Source organism: Mobula birostris, chromosome 14 (genome assembly GCF_030028105.1).
Source record: "Mobula birostris isolate sMobBir1 chromosome 14, sMobBir1.hap1, whole genome shotgun sequence".
NCBI lineage: Eukaryota > Metazoa > Chordata > Chondrichthyes > Myliobatiformes > Myliobatidae > Mobula > Mobula birostris.
The window spans coordinates 4260000-4285057 of record NC_092383.1 but is presented as its reverse complement, the minus strand read 5'-3'; the positions used below and the strand labels follow the sequence as shown (position 1 = coordinate 4285057).

Below are 25058 nucleotides of genomic sequence, written 5' to 3'. Positions count from 1 at the left end.
GCCGAGGATGCAATTATAGCGAGAGGTACAGAGGCCCAGGTTTTGATTCAAAGTATGTATAGAGTATACAACCTTGAGATTCGTCTTCCCACAGACAGCCATGAAACAAAGAAACACCATGGAACCCATTCAAGGAAAAAATCGAAAGACCGAACTCATTTAAAAAAGAACAAATCGCACAAATGGCAAAAAACAAGCGAAAAACACAGAATATGGAACACCAAACCACAAGGTTGTGGAAACAGTTTAGAAATGTTCAGTTAAATTCGATCTAGCACTGTGTCGTTCATTGACTGAGGGCCTCAGGACCTATCCGCTATGATCAAAATCGCGCAAAGTAGCAGTTTAAGAAAAGGAGTAATCAGAAACACACACAACGTGAAATACAGAGTCCAGTCCACAAATGTGTCAGTCAAACCTTGCCCACAACCCAAGACTCCAGCAGCATTGAGCGAGGGGGGAGAGAGAGAGACTGGTTGAACACAGGCACCTTCCTCCAGCAGCACGAGCAAGAGGGAAAAAGAAACCGGTCAAAACACAAGCACCATGTTGATTAATACTGAGGGGATGTTGGTGTTAAACACTGATAGACTGGACAGGACCTGCAGCCAACGATTGTGTTACACTGCCTGAACAGTGATTATTTGGTGCAATTGGAATGTCCACTGGGGAAGATATTCTGATCCAACCTCACTGGAGCAGAAAACTATATTTCAAGTTCACTGTCATTTATTGCTTCAATATCTTAATTCCCAGGACTAATGTTAGAAAAAAACCGTGTTCAGCTTTTCCCTGCTGCCTCTCCTGAGATGATTGGATTGATTTTCTATAAAAGGTTTGAATTAAAGAGAATAGATAATTTTGAATACAGATGGCTTTAAAGCTGAAACACAAGAGACTGCAGATACTGGAAATCTTGAGCGACACACACACACAAAATGCTGGAGGAACTCAACAGGTCAAGCAGCACCTACGGAAATGAATAAACTGTCGACGCTGTAGGCGGAGACTGTTGATTTGGACTGGAAGGGCAAAGGGCAGAATAAGAAGGTTGAGAGAGGGGTGGATTACCAGCTGGCAGGAGATAGGTGAGATCAGGTGGGGGAGGTTGGGAGATATAAGCTAGGTTGTGATTAGTAAGAGGTAAAGGACTGATGCTTTAAAGAGTAGAATGGTTATCATGGAAAGAATGAATAGATTTGCCTGGAGTAACCTACAAACCCAAATATAACTACATCTCAAACGTATTTATTTTATTGTGGAGCACTTTAGAATGAGCTCTGAAAGAGATTTTAGAGCAGCAGGTATTTTATTCCACTTCAGCTGCACTACCAGTGGCCTCATGGTCCCACAGCACCAGGTTCAGGAACAGTTATTACCCCTCAAACCATCAGGTCTCACACCACCAGGTTCAGGAACAGTTATTACCTCTCAACCATCAGGACCCACACCACCAGGTTCAGGAACAGTTATTACCCCTCAACCATCAGGTCCCACACCACCAGGTTCAGGAACAGTTATTACCCTTCAACCATCAGCTCCCACACCACCAGGTTCGGGAACAGTTATTACCCCACAACCATCAGGTCCCACACCACCGGTTCAGAAACAGTTATTACCCCTCAACCATCAGGTCCCACACCACCAGGTTCAGGAACAGTTATTACTCCTCAACCATCAGGTCCCACACCACCAGGTTCAAGAACAGTTATTACCCCTCGACCATCAGGTCCCACACCACCAGGTTCAGGTACAGTTATTACTCCTCAACCATCAGGTCCCACACCACCAGGTTCAGGAACAGTTATTACCCCTCAACCATCAGACTGCTAAACCAGTGTGGATAACTTCACTCACCTCAACTCTGAACTGATTCCACAACCTACAGATTCACTTTCAAGGACTCTACAACTGTTGTTCCCAGTTCTTTCTTTCATTCTTTCCTTCCTTCATTCTTTCCTTCCTTCTTTGTTTTTTTTCCTTTCTTTTTCTCTATCTACTGTATTTATTTGCACAATTTGTCACTAGCTTATTTGTTGTTTGTCAGTCTGTGCAGTTTTTCATTGATTCTCTTGTATTTCTTTGAGCATCCTCAAGTAAATGTACCTCAGGGTTGTATATGGTGACGTGCATATTTTGATAATAAATGTACTTTGAACTTTGAACTCTTCCAGTAATTACCCATCAGCCCTTTGCAATTCTCTGTCCATGAGATTATCCCAGTCTTGTTGCTTGTATCGGAAACAAGCCAGTTATGTGGATGACCTTCCGCAGGCATTATCCGATCCAGACCAGTATCCACCTTAAGTTTCCACAGAACTGTGCAGAACACAACTGTGACCTGTTGTCTCAAACACTGAAGTCCGGAGTTGATCCTTTCATGGGAATGTGGGATCGCAGCCAAAGTTACAATTCATGGGAACATTGGGAGAGAGAATTCTAGGTTCCAGAGGTCTAGTTCTGGCCCAAATTGAAAGTTGTCAGCCTGAGTTGGAGGCTCAGTAATAACTGAATGTGTGTGTGTCATTGAGAGAGAGTGCACGCGGGTTAGTGTGTGTTTGTAGGTGTGCATGCATGGATTTGTGTGTGAGTGTGTGCATGTGTCTTTGCGTATGTGTTTATGTGTGCGTGGGTTGGTATATTTTGTTGCATGTATTTGTGTTTGTGTGCGTATGCTTGTATATTTTGCATGTGTGTGTATGTGCATGTGTTTCTGTCTGTGTGCATGCATATGTGTTTATGTGCATGAGTTTGTATATTTTGTGTATGTGTATGCATGTGTTTCTGTGTGTGAGAGTGTGGTGAGTGTGTGTCTGTGCCTGTGTTTCTGTGTGTATGTGTGAGGGTGTGTGTGTATGTGCATGAGTTTCTGTCTGTGTGTGTGTGTGAGGGTGAGGATTGCAGATGGGGTTAGTGTGGACAGCACATTATGTACAGTTGAGAATTGGCCGTTGTTTAAATGATGTGATAGAGAGTTACTGTGGGCAGGCAGCAGAGGACAACCCCTGAGAGCCACAGTGGACCTGTCAACGGGAGGTAGACTGGAGTTTATGAGGCTGCATTTCTTGGCATGCCTGGCTATCAGCTGAGAAAGTTCCTCTGTGAGTCTTTCAGCCAGCCACTCATCATCCGGCAGTAATAGTTCCTGTACATGTTATTCCGGAAAGGGGGACTCTCAGTTCAAACTGCAGCATTGAACAAGATATTCACTGACTACTATTTCCCAGATCATGACATTTATAAATCTGAGCATAGCTGCCTATTCCTAACTCCTGATGTTACATTCACCCATCACTGGAATCTACAAATGATTTAACTTTAAACTGATCTATCTATCTATCTCTCTCTCTCCCCCCCCTCTCTCTCCCCCCCTCTCTCTCCCCTCTCTCTCTCCCCCCTCTCTCCCCTCTCTCTCTCCCCCCTCTCTCTCCCCCCTCTCTCTCCCCCCTCTCTCTCCCCTTCTCTCTCCCCCTCTCTCTCCCCCTCTCTCCCCCCCTCTCTCTCCCCCTCTCTCTCCCCCTCTCTCTCCCCTCTCTCTCTCTCTCCCCTTCTCTCTCTCTCTCCCCTTCTCTCTCTCTCTCCCCTTCTCTCTCTCTCTCCCCTTCTCTCTCTCTCTCCCCTTCTCTCTCTCTCTCCCCTTCTCTCTCTCTCCCCTTCTCTCTCTCTCCCCTTCTCTCTCTCTCTCCCCTTCTCTCTCTCTCTCCCCTTCTCTCTCTCCCTCCCCTTCTCTCTCTCCCCCCTTCCCCCCTCTCCCCATCCCTCCCTCCCTCCCTCCCTCTCCCTCTCTTGCTCTCTCTCGCTCTTTAACCTCTGCCCAAACATAAAACGCTCAGAGATCTCTGTACTTCTCCTAGGCCTGGCTCCTGATCATCGCTGAATCTCGTTTCTTCCAACACTGCTCACGGACTGGATGCTAAACTCTGGTTTTCCCTCTGCCTCACTCGCACACTTCCTCCTTGCATCGCACCTTCAAACTTGCGGGCTTTTGGTCGGGTAGGGCAGCACGGTGGCATAGCAATGAATAAAATCGCTTTGCAGTGCAGCGATTGGGGTTCAATTCCCTCTGCCCTCTGTAAGAAGTTTGTACATTCTCCCTGTGACTGCGTGAGATCCTCCGGGTGCCTGGGATTCCTGCCGTATTTACTGTGAGTTTACTTTGTAAATATGTGCTACTACTTATGTATTAATTGGCATTTTATTCCATATCCACACTTTAACTTGTAACTTAAGTTTAAGGCATCCGTTAGTCTTGCGAGACCATGGAACTGCGCCTGGAAAGTCTTCACTCTCCAGGGCGCAGGCCTGGGCAAGGTTGTATGGAAGACCAGCAGTTGCCCATGCTGCATGTCTCCCCTCTCCACGACACCAATGTTGTCCAAGGGAAGGGCATTAGGACCCATACAGCTTGGCACCAGTGTCCTCGCAGTGCCTTGCTCAAGGACACAACACGTTGCCTCGGCTGGGGCTCGAACTCATGACCTTCAGGTAGCTAGTCCAATGCCTTAACCACTTGGCCACGTGCCCACAACTTGTAACTTATTTTATGTAATTCTTTACTCTTTATAATTGTTGAATGTTGTTTTTTGTTGTACTGTATGTCTTGCGCTGACCAACATACCATAGCAAATTTCTAATGCATATAAAGGTATCTGGCGAATAAAGTGGCAAGAGTTGATCCTTAGCTGTTATGTTGGCACTGGAAGCATGGCAACACTTGCGGGCTGCCCCCAGCACATCGTCAGACTGTGTTGGTCACTGATGCAAATAGATAGATAGATATACTTTATTAATCCCGAGGGAAATTGGGTTTCGTTACAGCCGCACCAACCAAGAATAGAGCGTAAATAGAGCAATACAACAACCACAAACAATCAAACAACAAAATGCAAACTATGCCAGATGGAAAATAAGTCCAGGTCTATTGGCTCAGGGTGTCTGACCCTCTACGGGAGGAGCTGCACATTCGATGGCCACAGGCAGGAACAACCTCCCGTGCCGCCCAGTGTTGTATCTCAGTGGAATGTGGCTGAAGTCCAACAGTAAAAAGTTCAATATCCGGTCTACAAACACATTCCTTGATCGTAATATGACCCGGATTGCACCATCTTTTGTTAGCCAGAACAGTAAGCACCCAACTCCTTTACGCTTACCGCTCTCAGTGTATTTCCGGTCAGCCAGAATGGTCTGGAAGCCGTCCATGGAGAAGTTTTGATCAGGAATGTCCTCGTGCAGCCCCGTTCCAGTGAAGCACATAACACTGCACTCCCGAAAAGTTCTCTGATGCCTGGCTAGCGCCATGAACCCGTCCATTTTATTACCCACCGAACTCCTCTTCTCCATAAGTCTCTGTTGTCTCGACCCGGTCCTCTTTCCTCGACTTTGTGATCCCTCCTCTGCATCCTCTGTGTGTTTTCCTCCAGATTTCTGCAGGGGTGTCCGCCGCTCTGCTCACTAAACCAGCCGGTATTAGCGCAAACAGCTGGTCCCTGGAATACACAATGTGACCTTGCTTCTGTCCTGCGTGTCGGGATGTAACTATTTCCAGCGCTAAAAACCCAAATAAAACTCTCTTTACCAGCATGTTAGAGAGGGTGCAGCTTTGACGTGTTACCGTGAAAAAAAATACAAAAAATGACGTAAATTAAAAGTAAGAAGAAAGTAAGAATACTGATCGGAACGGTTGTACCAGGCTGCATGCACGACCGGCGCATGCGCACTTAATGACATATTGAATTGAATTGACTTTATTTCTTACACCCTTCACATATATGAGTAAAAATCTTTTACGTTACATCTCCATCTAAATGTGCAATATGCAATTTACAGTGATTTGTAATAAATACCATGTACAACAGGACAGTCAATATAACATAGAAATACAATTGTATCAGCATGAATTAATCAGTCTGACGGCCTGGTGGAAGAAGCTGTCCCAGAGTCTGTTGGTCCTGGCTTTTATGCTGCGGTACTGCTTCCTGGATTGTAGCAGCTGGAACAGTCTGTGGCTGGGGTGACTCGGGTCCCCAATGATCCTTCAGGCCCTTTTTGCACACCCCTCTTTGTAAATGTCCTGAATCGTGGGAAGTTCACATTTACAAATGTGCTGGGCTGTCAGCACCACTCTTTGCAGATTCCTGCTGTCACAATGGGGGCGCTGGTAGCGGACCCAAATGCAAGACACAGACACTGAAGTACAAGGAACAGGACTTGGCTAGAGTAGGGACATGACAGGATACAGACAAGGAGCAGAGACAAGAACACAGACTTGGGCTAGAACATAGACTAGACACAGGGAACCCAGACAAGGAACTATGAACTAGGAGCCTGGGCTTGGACTCCAAGCCAGAGACTGGATAAGGACCCAGGACCTGGGTCTTGCCTCGGGCTCGGACCCCAGAACTAGGCAAGGACATAACATGGCTACAGGACAGGACGTGGCTGGGGTCTTGGCTCTTGAGGCTTGAGGCTGGAGCTCGGAGACAGACTTGGAACTGTACATCAACATAGAGCCGGGACTTATCCTTCGAAAAGCCAGGACCCATCTTTAACACGACACTAACACCAGACTGGACAGTACATAGACATAGAGCCAGGACTTATACTTGGACAAGCCAGGTCTCAACTTTATCTCCACACCAAGGTGGGACAGGACTATCCGTCCGGTAACGGCAGAACGGCCGGACATACCCAACAGAGGCAAAGACAAGACAAGACAGGTTCCCCTGCAGGGCAACGGCAGAATGGCCTGATTTACCCCACGGAGGCGAGGACAAGACAAGACAGATCCCCCACAGGGCAACAGCAGAACAGTCTGACTTACCCCACGGAGGCGAGGACAAGACAAGACAGATCCCCCGCAGGGCAACAGCAGAACGGCCTGACTTACCCCACAGAGGCAAGGACAAGACAAGACAGGTTCCCCTGCAGGGCAACAGCAGAACAGCCTGACTTACCCCACAGAGGCAAGGACAAGAGACAAACACCAAAGAATGACAGACAGTTCCATCTCTGCATCAGGGTTTCTCCAAGTCGCAGTTAATACAAGCAACCTAGGCTGACTGTGGAAACAGCCGGGTCCCTACCTAGCTTGGAGTGGTTGGCAGCCACTCAGCTGGCCCGAGAATCAGCCGAGTCCATACCACAAAGACAGCACCGACTACTGACAGCACAGCTCCATGAAGCGATGGTTCTCCAACACGGCCTAAAGATGGCAAGTGGCCACTCTAGCCTTCCACCGGCAGGTTGCTCCCAGGAAATCTTGACAAGACAAACCTGCAGCCCACACTGGACCCCAAGGCTACTTATATTCCAAGCCCCAAGATGGGAATCAGGTGCCTACAACCTGCGATTGAGGGAAGTACAGTTCCTGTACCAGGCAATGATGCAGCCAGTCAGGATGCTCTCAATTGTGCCCCTGTAGAAAGTCCTTAGGATTTGGGGACCCATACCAAACTTCTTCAATTGTCTGAAGTGGAAGAGGTGCTGTTGTGCTTTTTTCACCACACAGCTGGTATGCTGGGACCACATGAGATCCTCGGTGATGTGTATGCTGAGGAACTTTGCTATGTTTTGATGTACATGTGGTAATCTTTAAATAAAGCTAATCTTTTAAGTCGTCTGAGGAGTTGGAGTAACCATAAGACATTGGAGCAGAATTAAGCCATTCAGCCCATCGAGTCTGCTCCACTATTTGACCTTGGTTGATTTATTATCCCTCTCAACCTCATTCAAGTTCAATCATCATTCAACCAGACATGAATATAGCCAAATGAAACAGCGTCACTCTGGGGCCAAGGTGCCAAACGTATTACCAACAGCACACGGTACACTGCAAGTAACACATATGGCTACAAAAGCAAAAAGAAAACGTAGAGGCTCAAAGAAAAACAATACAGCCCCCAAGACCCTGAATGACATGGCCTGTAGGTTTATGGTAAGTTGTCCTGGTCAACTTGTAGTTCTGAGCCAACACCAGAGGTCAGTACCAATGGGAGGGGCCAGTCCCCAGCCCAGTACGGACTCCAGTGGACCCATAGAGGCCTCTGCTCTCTCCCACACTTGCCCTGGTGTCTTCTCCCCTAGGTGGCTGCAGCAGGCGACTCCAGGGTCCAAGGGCCTAGTCCTGGCCACAACCAAGGCAACGCAGCTCCCCTACCGTCGGTCTCACCAATGAACCAGTGAGCCAGAGTTGCCGTATACTACACTACCAATGTCCAATAGGGTCTAGCGATCGCAGTAAAAACATCCAAGACAATCACTTGCACTGCGTGCCGTCCAACGGCTCACGACAAACACAGGTGACAACACAACACCGGTACGCACTAAGCCCAGCTCCATTGCTTTCGAGCATCTCGCCGATGGGATAGTCCTGCAGTACTCGATGTTTTCAGTATCCAATTGTGTCTTGTGATCGCAAAACAAGACCTAAAGGACAGACAGTTACACCTTTCACTGGACCTGGAGTGGCCGCTACATCCAAGCCGTCACCATCTTACCGGAAGTAATTCTTCTGCCTTCTTCCTGTAACCTTTGACACTCTTACTGATCAAGAACTTAACGGCCTCCGCTTTATGACTTGACCTCCGCAGCCCTCTATGGACCATATTTCCCAGTGAGACAGATCCACTATTGCTGATTGTATTAAGTTATTTATTTATTGAGATACAGCACTGCCCTCCGGCCCTTCAAGCTGTGCTGCCCAGCGATCCTCCGATTTAATCCCAGCCTATAAAACCATAAGATAGAAGCACAGAATTTGGCCATTTGGCCCATCAAGTCTTCTCCGTCATTTCATCATGGCTGATCCATTTTCCCTCTCTGCCCCAATCTCCTGCCTTCTCCTCGTATCCCTTTGTGCCCTGGCTAATCAAGAATCTATCAACCTCTGCCTTAAATACACATAAAGTCTTGGCCCCCAGACCCACCTGTGGCAAAGAATTCCACAGATTCCCCACACCCTCTTGACGAGAGAAATTCCTTCTCATCTCTATTCGAAAAGGACTTCCCTCTATTCCGAGACCGTGTCCTCTGGTCTGAGACTCCCCGACTTTTGGAAACATCTACTCTGTCGAAGCCTTTCAATGTTCAAAATGCTGGAGGAACCCAGCAGGCTAAGCGCATCTAGGAATATAGTACAGTAGATGTTTTGGCCCGAAACGTCGACTATACTCTTTTCCCCGATGCTGCCTGGCCTGCTGAGTTCCTCCAGCATTTCATGTGTGTTGGTCGGATTTCCAGCGTCTGCAGATTTTCTCTTGTTTGCCTTTCAACATTTGATGAGTTTCAGTGAGATCCCCCCTCATTCTTCCGAATTCCGGCGAGTACAGACCCAGAGCCCTTAAACACTCCTCGTGACAAACCTTTCAATCCCAGAATCATTTTTGTGAACCTCCTTTGAACCCTCTCTAATGCCAGCACATCCTTCCTTGGATAAGGGGCCCAAAACTGCTCACAATACTCCAAGCGAGGCCTCATCACTGCCTTTTCCAGCCTCAGCTTTTATATTCTAGTCCTCTCAAAATACATACTAACATCACATTTGCCTCCCTCACCACCGTCTACGTTCTTGATACAGAATCTGCAGGCGTTGTTATCACCTGCCAGGTTCCTTGTGCAATGTATCAACTAAACTTTAGCTCCAGGCTCTTTCTTTATTGCATTAGTTTAAGGTCAGAGGTCACAAGCAATGGAATTTGTTCAATTTGCTGATTACCGATGTAAATTACATTCAGGGAGAGCACTCTATAATTTTGACAGGTCAACTATGACTCATCAGTGCTCCTCTGACCGTACCTGGGCCTTGTATGCCTGCACCCTTCAACCTTTGACCTTTACAGTTATAGGCAGATCCTGAAACGATAACACCGTGTCATGGGCTCAGATCTTTGGGTCTGTTAGCAAGGCAAGATCTGAGAGAAAGAAGCCTGTGGAATTCCTTTAATTTCACACACAATCAGGCATTGTGTAGCCAACAGTCCCTGCATTGATTTAACTGTAGTTTACGATTTAGTTTTCAAGTGAAGGATCAGTATCAATGTCTAAGGAGCACTTTATTTGTTTCCTAGTTGTTTGCTTTGTTCTTGTGTGGGATGGTCTGATTTGGGCGCCCCTTCCCCCTCCTACACACTCCGCATTGGAGCCTCCCCTTCTCTGATGCTGTGCTGCGAACCAGCCACCTGCGGTCCACTCCCCCCCACCCCCGGCCTGTCACTTCCAGATTGTAACTCGCCAGCGCATACCCAGGGTCCTCACACCTGCATTCCACTCCGTTACAGAAGGACGCGAAGACCTGTTCGCGATCTCCTCTACTGCCACGGTGAGGCCAAGCTCGAGCTAGAGGAGCAAAGCCTCATATTCTGAATGGGTAGCCTCTGAAGTGCTCCAGTCCGCCATTGCTTCCGGCTGGACACTCAGTGATTCACCATATCTGTGCTCCTTGGGATCTAAGCAACACACACTCACACAAAATGTACAAAATGGTCTGCTGAGTTGCTTCAGCATTTTGTGTGTATTGCTTGGATTTCCAGCATCTGCAGATTTTCTCATCGTTGAGATTTATGCCAGCTAGCTCAATAATTCTCTTGACAAGTGCTTTTCAGGAACAGCCCATGTGACTCTCGCAGCCCAGCCTCATTAAACCTGTACAAACCTCAAACAATACTTCACTTAACTCAAGGTCACATGCAGGAATTCAAATTTGAAAGCCTTTGGAGGGGTATGTCAAATTGAAGGGAAAAGCCTACGAAAAGTAGTGGATACGGCCCAGTCCATCACAAGTAAAGCCCTCTGCACCATTGAGCACGTCTACATAGAGAGCTGTCACAGGAAAGCAGCATCCATCATCAACAACCCCCACCACCCAAGTCATGCTCTCTTCTCACTGTTGCCATCAGGAAGAAGATACAGGAGCCTCAGGACCCGCATCACCAGGTTCAGGAACAGTTATTACCCCCCAGCCATCAGGCTCTTGAACCAAAGGGAATAACTTCACTCAGCTTTTACTCACCGCATCACCGAACAGTTCCTGCAGCCTATGGACTCACTTTCAAGGACTCTTGATGTTCTCGATTTTTATTGTTTATTTATTTATTACTATTATTATCATTTCTTTTTGTATTTGCGGATTGATTCTTTGTCCTGTTGGGTGTGGTTGTTCATTGATTCCATTGTGTCTCTTGTGTTTACTGTGATTGCCTGCAAGGCAATGAATCTCTGAGTTGTACATGGTGACATGTATGCACTTTGATAATGAATTTACTTTAAAGTTTGAGGCATATTAAATGCAAGCATTCTAACCTTGTTAATGAATACTGGGCGGTGGGGGGGGGGTAGATTTGTTCCAAGTGCCTGACTTTCCACACTCATCACAATTCAACTCAGCAGTGAGCAGTGAGCTCATTTTATTGTTATCTCGATTCTGCCGATATGCATTCCATGGCCACTTTACCTCCTGTATCTAATAAAGTGGCCATTGTGTGTATGTTCATGGTCTTCTGCCGCTGTAGCCCATCCACTTTAACGTTCGAAGTGTTGTGTGTTCAGAGATGCTCTTCTGCACACCACTGTTGTAACGAGTGATTATTTGAGTTACTGTCACCTTCCTGTCAGCTTGAACCAGTCTGGCCATTCTCCCCTGACCTCTCTCATTAACAAGGCACTTTTGCCCACAGAACTGCTGCTCACTGGATGTTTTTATTTGTTTTTCAGACCATTCTCTGTAAACTCTAGAGACTGTTGAGCGTGAAAATCCCAGATCAGCAAACCACCTCATCTGACATCAATAATTATTTCATAGAACATAGAAACTTAGAAATCTACAGCATTTTACAGGCCTTTCAACCCACAATGTTGTGCCAACTATGTAGCCTACTCTAGAAACTGCCTAGAATTTCTCTACTGCATTTCATGGACAAAGTCCCTTTGATCACATGTCATTCCCATTCTGATGTTTGGTCTGAACAACAACTGAACCTCTTGACCGTGTCTGCATGCTTTTATACATTAAGTTGCTGCCACGTAATTGGCTGATTAGATACTTGCATTAGCAAGCTCGCGTACAGTGTACCTAATAAAGTGGTCACTGAGAGTATAACTCTGTTAGTTCCAACATCGATTTCTCTAACTTCTGATAATCTCTGTCCTTTTCTCTATTTCCATTCCACATTTGGGTTTACACAAAATAATCTGCAGATGCTGTTGTCAAAGGAACACTCACAATGCGCTGGAGGAACTCAGCAGGTCAGTCAGCATCAGTTGAAAAGATTAGTCGACGTTTCGGGCTGAAACCCTTCGTCAGGACTGAATCAGTTGAAAAGATTAGTCGACATTTTGGGCCGAAACCCTTCGTCAGGACTGAATCAGTCTTTTCCTTCAATACATTACTGCTCCCCAACTTTTCCTTCGATACATTACTGCTCCCCAACTTTTCCTTTGATACATTAAACCTATTCTGGTACTGCTCCCCAACTTTTCCTTCGATACATTGACGACTACATTTGTGGTGCTTCCTGCACCCATATTGAGCTTGTCAATTTCATCGACTTTACTTCAAACTTCCACCCTGCCCTCAAATTCACTTGGTCTATCTCTGACACTTCTCTCCCCTTTCTCGATGTCTCGGTCTCCATCTCTGGAGACAGACTGTCCACTGACATCTCCTACAAGCCCACTGACTCACATAACTACCTCAACTATACCTCTTCCCACCCTGCCACATGCAAAAATGCCATTCCCTATTCCCAGTTCCTCCGTCTCCACCGCATCTGCACCCAGGATGAGGCTTTCCATTCTAGGACATCTCAAATGTCCTCTTTCTTTAAGGATCGTGGTTTCCCTTCTATGGTGATCAATGATGCCCTCACCCGCATCTCCTCCACTTCCCGCACTTCGGCCCTCACCCCATCTTCCCGCCGCCACAACAGGGACAGAGTTCCCCTTGTCCTCACCTACCACCCCACCAGCCTCCGGATCCAGCACATTATCCTCCGCAACTTCCACCACTAAGCACATCTCTTTCCCTCTCCACCCCTCTCCGCTTTCCGCAGGGATCGATCCCTCCGCGACTCACTTATCCGCACATCCCTCCCCACGGATCTCCCACCCGGCACTTATCCCTGTAAGCGTAAGTGCTACACATGTCCCTACACCTCCTCTCTTGCCACCATTCAGGGCCCCAAACTGTCCTTCCAGGTGAGGCAACACTTCACCTGTGGGTCTGTTGGGGTCATCTATTGCATCCGGTGCTCTCGGTGCGGCCTCCTCTACATCGGTGAAACCCGACACAGATTGGGGGCTGCTTCGTTGAGCACCTCCACTCTGTCCGCCACAACAGACAGGATCTCCCGGTAGCCACCCACTTCAACTCTACTTCCCATTCCCATTCAGATATGTCCATACATGGCCTCCTCTACTGCCATGATGAGGCTAAACTCAGGTTGGAGGAACAACACCTCATATACCATCTACGTAGTCTCCAGCCCCTTGGTATGAACATAGGATTCTCCAACTTCCAGTAATTCCCTCGCCCTCCCTTCCTCTATCCCTATTTCACATCACCTCCCTCATAGTTCCACCTCCTTCTACGACTGCGCATTGTTTTTCTGCCAATCACCTCCCTGCTTCCCCTCCCCCACCCCTTTGTCTTTCAAATTACTGTTTTTTTCAACTACCAGCATTCTTCAAACCCTCCCCAAAGTTCTTCCTTCAGTCCTGACGAAGGGTTTTGGCCCGAAACATCGACTAATCTTTTCAACTGATGCTGACTGACCTGCTGAGTTCCTCCAGCACATTGTGAGTGTTCCACATTTGGGTTTTCCTTCTCACCTCTTGTCATCTCCTCACCCGCCCATCCCCTCAGAGGTGACAGCCTCTAGACTAATGTTTCCTGTGTTGCTTGCAGGTGTCCAGAGGCAGATCGTGCACTGTCTGGAGAAAATCGCAGGGATTGTTGAAGAACAGTATTGTGAGCTTGCGACACGACCTGATGACCGACAGCGGAACTGTCACACTGAGCCTTGTCCAGCCCGGTGAGTGACCAGCCCAGAGACCAGAGTGTACATCCTCAGTCCTACCCTCACTCCAAGCACTAGCCTCCTGTCTTTATACAGAATAGCACTGGGTCCACATTCAGTTCTGTGTCCACTGTACTTCACTGTCTCAGACCTTACATCTTTCCCTGTCTCTGTAACCCAGACATCCCACCTCTCCCGGAAGTTCCAGGAGTCTCCCGCATATTAATAGTGGCTCCCTGATGCCTGCAAATTATATACAATGTCCCAGAAACCAATTTTTTTGAGAGAGAGCGCGAGGGAGAGAGAGAGAGAGCAAATGAGAGCGCAAGAGCGGGCAAGAGAAAGAGAGAGCACGAGAGGGAGAGAGAGCAAGTGAGAGTGAGAGAGCGTGCACATGAGAGAGAGAGAGAGCACGCGCCATGGCAGAGTGTTCCAAAAAAATATATAAAACGTACGTCACCCCAGACTACACTAAAGTGCACCCCTGCCTAATAGGGGTCAAAAATAATGACAGTGTTGCTCGCTGCACTGTTTGTAACAGTGACTTTTCTATTGCCCATGGTGGGTTAAGACTGTAAAAGACATGTTGAGGTGAGTTTAACAGGTGTCATTCGTTCATTAGCATAGCTAACGTTATTTAAACTAGCTGGCTAGCTGCTAAGGAGCTACTCTATTACAGATATCCCACCTCTCCCGGAAGTCTCCCGCAAATTGATGGTCCTACCTCCCTGAAATGAGTTTTTGCAGGGTGGGATGTCTGGTAACCCTCTCCTTCCCCTCTACCCCACCCGTCTCTGTAATTCTCTCTCTCTCTTCTCTCCTTCCTTGTCTCTGTAACCCTCTCCTTCCCCTCTACCTCTCCCTGTCCCTAATTCTTTCCCTCCCCTACTCCTCTCCCTATCTGTGTAACGCTCTCCCTCCCCTACCCCCGCTCCCTCTGTAACCCTCTCTCTCCGTCTCTAATTCTTTTCCTCCCCTACTCCTCTCCCTATCTCTGTAACCCTCTCCCTCCCCTCCACTCCCCCGCATCTCAAGACCCTCCTCCCTGCATCCTTTAGAGATCTTCCTCTGTCTGTTCCCCCTTCCCCCCTCACCCCCATTGCCCTGGTTGCACTCCTGTGAAATGACTTACTCAAGGTGCCACATAAATGTGATCATTGACGGGAAGTTATGGTGCGAGAGGAAGTTATTGTTGGGCAGAATCTGAACTTCAGTCATTCGAAGTAAAACTCCCAGCCAGGGAAGGTCATCCGTAATCCGTTGGTGACGGGAATATAAGAAATTATCTGAGGTTACAGTGGAACGTTGATCGACTGGGCCAGTGGGTTGAGGAATGGCAACACATTTTCATGCAGATAAACGTGAGCCAATCCATTCTAAGACAGATTAGGGCAGGGGTTGCTGATGAAGTGGCAGGGATTTGGGGAATGTGTAGAGCAGAGTGCAGGTACGTGGTTCCCTGAAAGTGGCCGTTCAGGTAGACGGGGTGGTGAAGAAGCCGTTTGGCACACTTGCTTTCATCGGTCAGAATATCAAGTTCCCGCTGTACAAGATGATTTGAAGACCATTTTTGCAGTTCTGGTTGCCCTGGGTCAATAAACTCGAAAAGGCACAAAAACCATTTACAGGACTGGAGGTTTCGAGTTGGGGTGGTACAGTGGCGTAGCACTTTACGGTGCTGACTGTAAGTTCAGAGTTCGATTCCTGCCGCTGTCTGTAGGAGCTTGTACGTTCTCCCGAGGAGGTCGTGGGTTTCCTCTGGGTGCTCCAGGTTCCTCCCGCTTCACCAAGACGTACGAGTTAGCATTAGTAATTTGTGGGCACGCTACACTGGTGCTGGAAGCAGGGTGACACTTGCGATTTGCTCCCAGCACATCCTCGAACTGTGTTGGCTGTTGACGCAAGCGACGTATTTCACTGTTTGTTTTGATGCCACTGTGACACACAAAGCTAATGTTTATAAGGAGCAGCTGGGCTGGTCCCTGGAGTATGAGAGGAAGAAGAGGTGACCTTGTGGAGGTTGATAAAATTGCAAGGAGTATCAATAAGAGCAACACACACAAAATGCTGGAGGACGGTAGATGTTTTGGGCAGAAACCTGCTGAAAAGTTTTGGCCCAGAACATCGACTGTTTTTTTCCATAGATGCTGCCTGGCCTGCTGAGTTCCTCCAGCATTTTGTGTGTGCTGCTTGGATTTCCAGCATCTGCAGATTTTCTCTTGTTTGTTGTAGTAGTAGTAGTCATACTTTATTAATCCCGGGGGAAATTGGTTTTCGTTACAATTGCTCCATAAATAATAAATAGTAATAGAACCATAAATACTTAAATAGTAATATGTAACTTATGCCAATACATTATGAAATAAGTCCAGGACCAGCCTATTGGCTCAGGATGTCTGACCCTCCAAGGGAGGAGTTGTAAAGTTTGATGGCCACAGGCAGGAATGACTTCCTATGATGCTCAGTGCTGTATCTCGGTGGAATGAGTCTCTGGCTGAATGTACTCCTGTGCCCACCCAGTACATTATATAGTGGATGGGAGACATTGACCAAGATGGCATGCAACTTAGACAGCATCCTCTTTTCGGAGACCACCATGAGAGAGTCCAGTTCCATCCCCACAACATCACTGGCCTTACAAATGAGTTTGTTGATTCTGTTGCTGTCTGCCACCCTCAGCCTGCTGCCCCAGCACACAACAGTAAACATGATAGCACTGGCCACCACAGACTTGTAGAACATCCTCAGCATCGTCTGGCAGATGTTAAAGGACCTCAGTCTCCTCGGGAAATAGAGACGGTGAATAGAGTAATAGGGGTAGAAATAAGATGAAAGGCCACAGCCTTCTTCCCAGGGTGAGGGAGTCCATAACTAGAGGGCACGGGTTTAAACTGAGAGGGGAAAGATTTAAAATAGAGCTCAGGGGCATGGTTTTCGTACAGCACATGGAACGAGCTGTGGTTGAGGTAGGTACGATAATATCATTTCAGAAGCACTTGGTTAGGTGGACGGAGGGGTGTGTCTTAGATACAGGCCAAACGTAGGAAATTGGGGCAAGCTGGGTGGTCGGCATGGACTGATGGGCTGAAGGGCCTGTATCTATGCCATATGCCTCTATGACGCTGCCGGGGGTGGTGGTAGAGGCAGATACGTTTGGGACATTGAAGAGACTGTTAGATAGGCACATGGATGATAGGAAAATATAAGGCTATATGGGGGGAAGGGTTACTCCGATCTTAGGGTTTTTTCCCTTTCTATATTATCATGAATTGCTTTGAACTGCTGCTGCTGCTAAGTTAACAAATTTTACAACACATACCAGTGATAATAACCTGATTCTGATAGTACAGTTTAAAAGTAGTACAGCATCGTGGACCAAAATACCCATTCTGTGCTGTTAAGTACTGCGTTCGACACTCAATGGCCAATTTATTAGGTACACCAGTACAGCTGCTCAATGCCACTATCTCATCAGCCAATCATGTGGCTGAATGCATGAAAGCATGCAGGCATGGTCAAGAGGTTCAGTTGTTGTTCAGACCAAACATCAGAATGAGGAAGGAACGTGATCTAAGTGACTTTGATCATGGAATGATTGTTGGTGTCAGGTGGGGTGGTTTGAGTATCTCAGAAACTGCTGATCTCCTGAGATTTTCATGCACAACAGTCTCTAGAGTTTACAGAGAATGGTGCGAGAAACAAAAACATCCAGTGAGCTGCAGTTCTTTGGGCAAAAGTGCCTTATTCATGAGAGAGGTCAAAGAAGAATGGCTAGACTGGTTCAAGTGTTGGGAAGGCAGGAATAACTCAAATATCCATGTGTTAGAACAGTGGTGTGCAGAAGAGCATCTCTGAACACACAACACATCGAACTGTGAAGTGGATGGGCTACAGCAGCAGCAGACTATGGACATACGGAAATACAGGAGGTACCTTCTGTACCTTGTTAAAGTGGCCACTGAGCGTATGTTCTGAGAGAGGGTTGCTTTTCCCTCTGGACATAGTGAGGCTGACTTTGCTGTCTTTATTTCCTCAGGTGGTGGGCCGGAGAGTGGCAGGCGTGCTCGGCGTCATGTGGGGAAACGGGGACCATGAGGAGGACCACCCTATGCATCCAGAGTGTGGGTCTCGATGAGCAGCGGGCTCTCCAACCCTCTGACTGTCAGCATACGCCCAAGCCCGAAGACACCGGCCCTTGCAACAGGGAGATCCCCTGCCCCTCGGACTGGAGCGCAGACAACTGGCCAGGGGTGAGAGGGCAAAGGTTAAATGTCAAGCCAGTCGTGCTGAGACAGGGGGCTGTTTTTTTTTCTTAAAATTAAAAACACAAGATTCTGTAGATGCTGGAAATCCTGAGCAACACACACAAAATGCTGGAGGGACGGCATAGTTCCTTAGCACAGCGTTCCCCAACCACTGGGCCGCGGACCGGTACCGGGCCGCAAAGCACGTGCTACCGGGCCGCAAGGAAACGATATGAGTCAGCTGCACCTTTCCTCATTTCCTGTCACGCACTGTTGAACTTGATCATAGGGTTGCCAACCGTCCCATATTTGCTGGGACGTCCTGTATACTGGGCTAAATTGGTTTGTCCCATACGGGACCGCCTTTGTTCCGTATTTCCCCTGATAAGGTAGAGCGTTCCTATGAAAATTTTCGTGCTGAAATGGTGTAAAGTGCAGAAGCAATTACCATTAATTTATATGGGAAAAATTTTTGAGCGTTCCCAGACCCAAAAAATAGCCTACCAAATCATACCAAATAACACATAAAACCTAAAATAACACTAACATATAGTTAAAGCAGGAATGATATGATAAATACATAGCCTATATAAAGTAGAAATAATGTATGTACAGTATAATCGGGAAGATTAAGCCAAAACCGATTTGTGGAAAAAAATCGGCACGTACGTGCATGTGCACGTCACATATACGCACGTCACTCATGTGCACACAGGTGCCCGCGCAAGGCTTCACGGTCATGGTAGTTTTTCTCGGGGTAAACACAAGTGTCCCGTATTTGATTGCTACTTTTGTCCCTTACTTGGGAGTGAGAAAGTTGGCAACGCTAACTGTAAAAGACACGTTGAGGTGAGTTTAACCCTACTTGAACACCCCCGGTTGGCTGGTCCGCAAGAATATTGTCAATATTAAACCGGTCCGCAGTGCAAGAAAGGTTGGGGACCCCTGCCGTAGTAGTTAGCGTAACACTATTATAGCACAAGCTATAAAATCGGGGTTCAATTCCCATCGCTGTCTGTAAGGAGTTTGTACGTTCTCCCCGTTTCAGCAGTGGGTTTCCTCTGGGTATTCTGGTTTTCTCCCACATTCCAAAGACGTACAAGCTCGGGTTAGTAAGTTACAGGCATGTTATGTTGGCACTGGAAGCATGGGAACACTTGTGGGCTGCCCCGGCACAATTTTCATTGATTTAATTTGACTCAATTAATGCATTTCACTGTATGTTTTGATGTACATGTGACAAATAAAGATTATCTTTAATCTTTGTAAAAGAACTGAGGCAAGTCAGGTAACATCTATGGAGAGGACTAAACAGTTGATGTTTCCGTCCTGATGAACGGTCTCAGCCCGAGACTTTGACTGTCTATTCCTCTCCATAGATGCTGCCTGACCTGCTGAGTTCCTCCAGCATTTTGTGTGCATGGCTTTAAAATCATTTAGGCAATGATTGTCAGCCAATTAGATCAACAAGGAAGTGGTCTCTCTCAAGTAACTTGTCTGGTATCACTTCCTTCTTACTGAGGTGACCCTTCAGATTCGGATTCATTTATTTGTCACATTTACGTGGAACCGTACAGTGAAACGAGTTGTTCGGGGGCAGCCCGCAAGTGTCGCCACACACGCCGGCACCAATGTAGCATTCCCACGATGCTCAGCAGAACACAGAACACACCAAGCAACAAAACAGCAGAGCAAGCACTTCTGCTCCCTCCCTCCCACTCACAAAAGCAGCACTCACTTCCAGGTCTCCCATGCACTCCAAAACCACCTCGAAACGTGGTGCTGAGTGGCTCTTGCCTCAGTGTCAGGTTCGCTGTTTAAAATAAATATCTGTAATACAAAAGAGACAAGTGCTTTAGATTACGAGAACACTCAGTCCACTTTTATTGTCATTTAGAAATGCATACATGCATTAAGAAATGATACAATATAGGATGGATACAATATAATATGGGAGATTCCGCAGATGCTGGAAATCCAGAGCAACACCAACAAAATGCTGGAGGAACTCAGCAGGTCAGGCAGCATCCGTGGAAATGAATAAACTGTTGACATTTCAGGCCGAGACCCTTCTTCAGGACTGGAAAGGAAGGGGAAAGACGCCAGAATAAAGAGTTGGGGGGAGGGGAAGGAGGATAGCTCGAAGGTGATAGGTCAGGCCAGGTGGGTAGGAAAGGTAAAGGGCTGGAGAGGAGAGTGTACCATGGGAGAAAGAGAAGGAGGAGGGGACCCAGCAGGGAGGTGATGGACAGGTGAGAAGAGCTAAGGGGCCAGAGGGGAAATAGGATAAGTGGGAGGGGGAGGGATTTTTTATAAAGGAAGGAGAAATCAATGCTTATGCCATCAGGTTGGAGGGTACCCAGACGGAATATATGGTGTTTCTCCTCTACCCTGAGGGTGGCCTCGTCTGGCACGCTGCTTTAGCCACATTTGTTAGTTGTTTTCATTCACGTTGGGGATCTGCACGTTGCTAGCAAGGCCAGACCATGGGTTGAACGTGGTGGTGCACAGTGTACTCTGTATATCTTACACATAGCTTGTCGGGCAGGGCGGTAGCGTAGTGGTTAGCACAATGGCTTACAGTATGGACGACCCAGGTTCAATTCCCACCCCTGTCTGTAAGGAGTTTATACGTTCTCCCCATGACCGCGTGGGTTTCCTCCGGGTGCTCCGGTTTCCTCCCACAGTCCAAAGACGTACCGGTTGGTAGGCCAATTGGTCATTGTAGATTCCCCTATGATAGGCAAGGGTTAAATGGGGGGGGGGGGTTGCTGTACAGTGAGGCTTGAAGGGCCAGAAGGGCCTATTCCAATAAAAATTTTTAAATAACAAATAGAACAGTACCTGTGTTTTGTGCGAGACATACACCACTGATTTAGCAGTCATTATCATTTCGGGAATGAAAGGGATGAAAGTAGAAGAAGTGCTTGCTGGGTCTGGGCCTGTATTTGCTGGACTTCAGAAGAAATCTCATCGAAACGTACCAAATATTAAAAGACCAAGATACAGTGGATGCGAAGAGGATGTTTCCTCTAGTGCGGGAGTCTAGGACCAGAGGGCACATCGTCAGAATAGTGGGACGTCCCTTTAGAACAGAGATGAGGAGAAATTTCTTTAGCCAGACGGTGGGTAATTAGTGGAATTTATTGCCACAGGCAGCTGTGGAGGCCAAGTCTTTGAGTATATTTAAAGCAGAGGTTGATAGGTTACTGATTAATGAGGGTGTCAATGGTTATTTATGGGGAAAAGGCAGGAGAATAGGGTTGAGAGGGATAATAAATCAGCCATGATGGAATGGCAGAGCAGGATCAATGGGCCAAAAGGCCTAATTCTGCTCCTATGTCTTATGGTCTTATCAGTTCCAGCTCATCTTTAGTGAGTACAATGGAAAAGGATATAATCTTGCTCGAGATTTTAAGTTCCCATTTTGTTTTTATTTTTCCTCAGTGCTCTGTCACCTGTGGACAAGGCGTGCAGGAACGGAGTGTTGTGTGCCTGAACAACACCAACATGACCTGCAGTCTGGAGGTGAAACCAGCTGCAACAAGGCCCTGTCACCTGAAGCCGTGCCCTGGACTCTGGCCAGGATTCACACTGCACGACTGGTCTGGAAGTGGAGCTTCCAGCAAGGAGATGTACAACGAGGTGGGATTCAACCTGAACTTTGGCCCCGGCGCTACAAACGAGGGGGAGAATTCCAACCGAATCCCTCCCATTCCCAACTCCTATCCATCCTTTATCAACGCACAAACTCCACAGCCACAGCCCCCCGAAGGCAACAAGATAACCAATTACATCATTGAAGATGACTTCACCAAGAGCGAGGAATCCTCCAAACCAAACATCTTTGTCGATGACTTCTACTATGATTATAACTTCATCAACTTCCACGAAGACCTTGAGTACGGCCCAGAAGGCTGGCTGGATTTCAGCGAAGAGGAGAAGATGGGTGAAGACAGTAAACATGAAGAAGAGCATTTGGAAACAAATAACATCTCCGACAGCGTTTGGGAGAAGTTATCCAATCAAAATGAGGATGGGGCCTCTGTTGAAAGGCCTGGATCCAATGAGCTGGACAATGTTCCATTGGAACCTACAGCAAAAAGCCTGGAGAATATGGCGGTAACTAATAATCAGGTCACAACTGCTACCTCAAACATAGACTCAGTTGATAGTGAAGAATACACTACTGAGAATCTCAGGGTTACCGAGGCTACATCAAGTGAATTGTACAACACTGGCAGTGAAGATATTGATAAAGAAATGTACGAGGCAGATGAGCTGCTTCCTGTCCAAAATATGACAGTACCCAACGTTAAAGAGGCTATTTATCCTGGATCTTCACCGAATGATGATCAGGACATTGATCTTAACACAGCAGCGACCCTGACATCTTATTATAACAACTCCCGAAGACCACCATTCCCCACCTCTCCACCTAGTACAAGCATCCCCAGTGCTTCAACAGCAAGTGACCTCAACTGGAAGGTGAAAGACTGGAACTCTGAGGGCCACGGCACGAGTGAGGGTAATTCCAGCAGTGCCAAGCAGGGCAGTCCGTATAATCGAAATGCTGGTGGCCTTGGAGAACCTCTTGAGAGTATCGGACAAGAAGGGGACCTGGAATCGAGGGAGACCGTGGATGGAGAGGGGCCGGATCCTGTACAAAATGGGACAGATGTGCCTGGGATTCCAAGTGAGATTTCAAATGTGACGATCAGCAGCAGAGAGGAATTAAGTGTTAACCACAGACACTCCCAGCAGCAAGACACCATTGCTGGCCATCCAGCTGTTACTGATAACTCCTGGCACGATCTCCATGCTGACACCAATAACGTAGTGCCCACACCTCCAGTCCCAATGGATCCAAAAGATATTCCTGCTCCAGAAGAGATGCATTGGACAACGAGGCACGGACAAACCTGGTCAAGCTTGGCAGACGGACATAGTTTAAACGGCTCTTCAGAATTCCCAGGAGAGGTTGAAACATCTCCGGGAAATGTATTTCTACCTGGTGCATCTGATGAGGACACTGACCATGCGAGTGTGCTCTCTCAGCATAGCCCCTCAGTGACACAGGCCGACGTATTCTTCACATCAGATGTGACCACGTCAGGAGGACTGCTGTCACCAGACGCAAGTCAGCTGCCAGTGGTGGGAACCCTTCCCGCCACCACGGTGATGCCGCCAGGACTGGGCTCTCCACTGCAAGACTGGACCACAACTGGGGAAGGCCAGGGAGAGAGTGTGAAGCCAGTTCAGGCAACACCCTCCAGCCACCCGTTCATTCGTCTGGTGCCTTCAGATTCTAGCTCCACTTTGTCGGTGCACGTGGGGGCAAGACTAGCTGAAGCCCCATCACCAACCTCTGCAATGACTACAGAAGCCATCTCCCCCAGAACCACTACCTCTACTGCCGACGTTGTTCCTGGTCCTAACTTGACAACAACTGCCTCAGATTTAAGCACACAGCCCACACTGGCAGAGGGTGTGACAGAGCCAAGCGGCACTTTGCGTTCTCCTTCCTGGACGAGTGACTCTGTACCTCTGGAGCAGATTGCAACAACACTTGTTGACTCAAGCAACGCGAGAACTGATTCACCGAGCTCCCACTCTGGAGCCAGATCCAAGGAGGGCCCGGCCAATCTGAGTATCACCGACGCGGGAGGTGCTGGGATTGGGATCGGAGGCAGTTCCCCCGGATCCATCGCGGGGAGCTCACCGGTTCCTGTCCCTACAGTCCGCCTTCCGGGTCTCTCCGGGCATACCCCGTCCCCGAGGCCAATGCTGGGTGTCCAGGCAACTGAAACCGACTCAGTGAGGGATGCAGCCGTCGACCCAGCCTCTGAGGCAGATGTGGAATCCCTGTCTTACTGGGTGGTTGGCAACTGGAGTGAGGCAAGTACTGAGGGTTAACCCGGAGGGGGTGGGGTGGGGAGGGAATAAGGAATTATAATAAAAGGCGATAGCTATTCGGCCCCTCGATCCTGTTCCACTTTCACTGAGGTCAGGGTGAACCTCACCCTAACTCTGCTGCTTTCTCTCCAGGCCTCGTGTTCAGCCACAGAATCTACATAGAAGAAACACAGAAAATCTACAGCACATTACAGGCCCTTCGGCCCACAATGTTGTGCCGACCATGTAACCTACTCTAGAAACTGCCTAGAATTTCCCTACCGCATAGCCCTCTATGTTTCTGATTTAAGGAGATGGGTAATTAGTGTGGACAAACTCTGTCGAGGGGGGGTTCCACAACTGCTATACCCAAGACATAAAGGAGTGTGTTTTAGTGCCAAGATTAGACCCCTTGCCTGCAGGAGAGGGTGTCTTTTTCGTCGTCATCATTATCTGCGGTGTCGTGTGATGTGGGCAATCATGGTCTTCCATCTGTTGTTATTTTTTTCTCCATCCACGACCATGATTGTTCTTGGCAAATTTTTCTACAGAAGTGGTTTGCCATTGCCTTCTTCTGGGCAGTGACTTTACAAGACGGGTGACCCCAGCCATTATCAATACTCTTTAGAGATTGTCTGCCTGGCGTCAGTGGTTGCATAACCAGGATTTGTGATATGCACCGGCTGCTCATACAACCATCATGTTCCCATGGCTTCACATGACCCTGATCAGGTGGTTCACCTTGTCCGAGGGTGACCTGCAGGCTAGTGGAGGAAAAGAGCACCTCACACCTCCTTTGGTAGAGATGTACCTCCACCCCGCCACCCCGGTATGTCATTGAGTTTCAGAATAACAGAGCATGGAAACATGCCCTTTGGCCCAACTTGTCCATGGCAACCAAGGAGCCCTC

General features: G+C 47.8%; 1 protein-coding gene across 3 annotated transcripts in view; it reads left to right on the top strand.

Annotated features, from left to right (window-relative positions):
• The window catches only part of LOC140209663 (A disintegrin and metalloproteinase with thrombospondin motifs 7), a 248372-nt gene that overhangs the window by 178467 nt on the left and 44847 nt on the right, over positions 1–25058 (top strand). For all 3 annotated transcript variants that reach the window (XM_072278011.1, XM_072278012.1, XM_072278013.1), the window contains 3 exons: positions 13898–14024; positions 18046–18259; positions 21701–24151. In XM_072278011.1, coding sequence (XP_072134112.1) covers positions 13898–14024; positions 18046–18259; positions 21701–24151 — 2792 coding nt within the window. The remainder of the gene's footprint in view (positions 1–13897; positions 14025–18045; positions 18260–21700; positions 24152–25058) is intronic.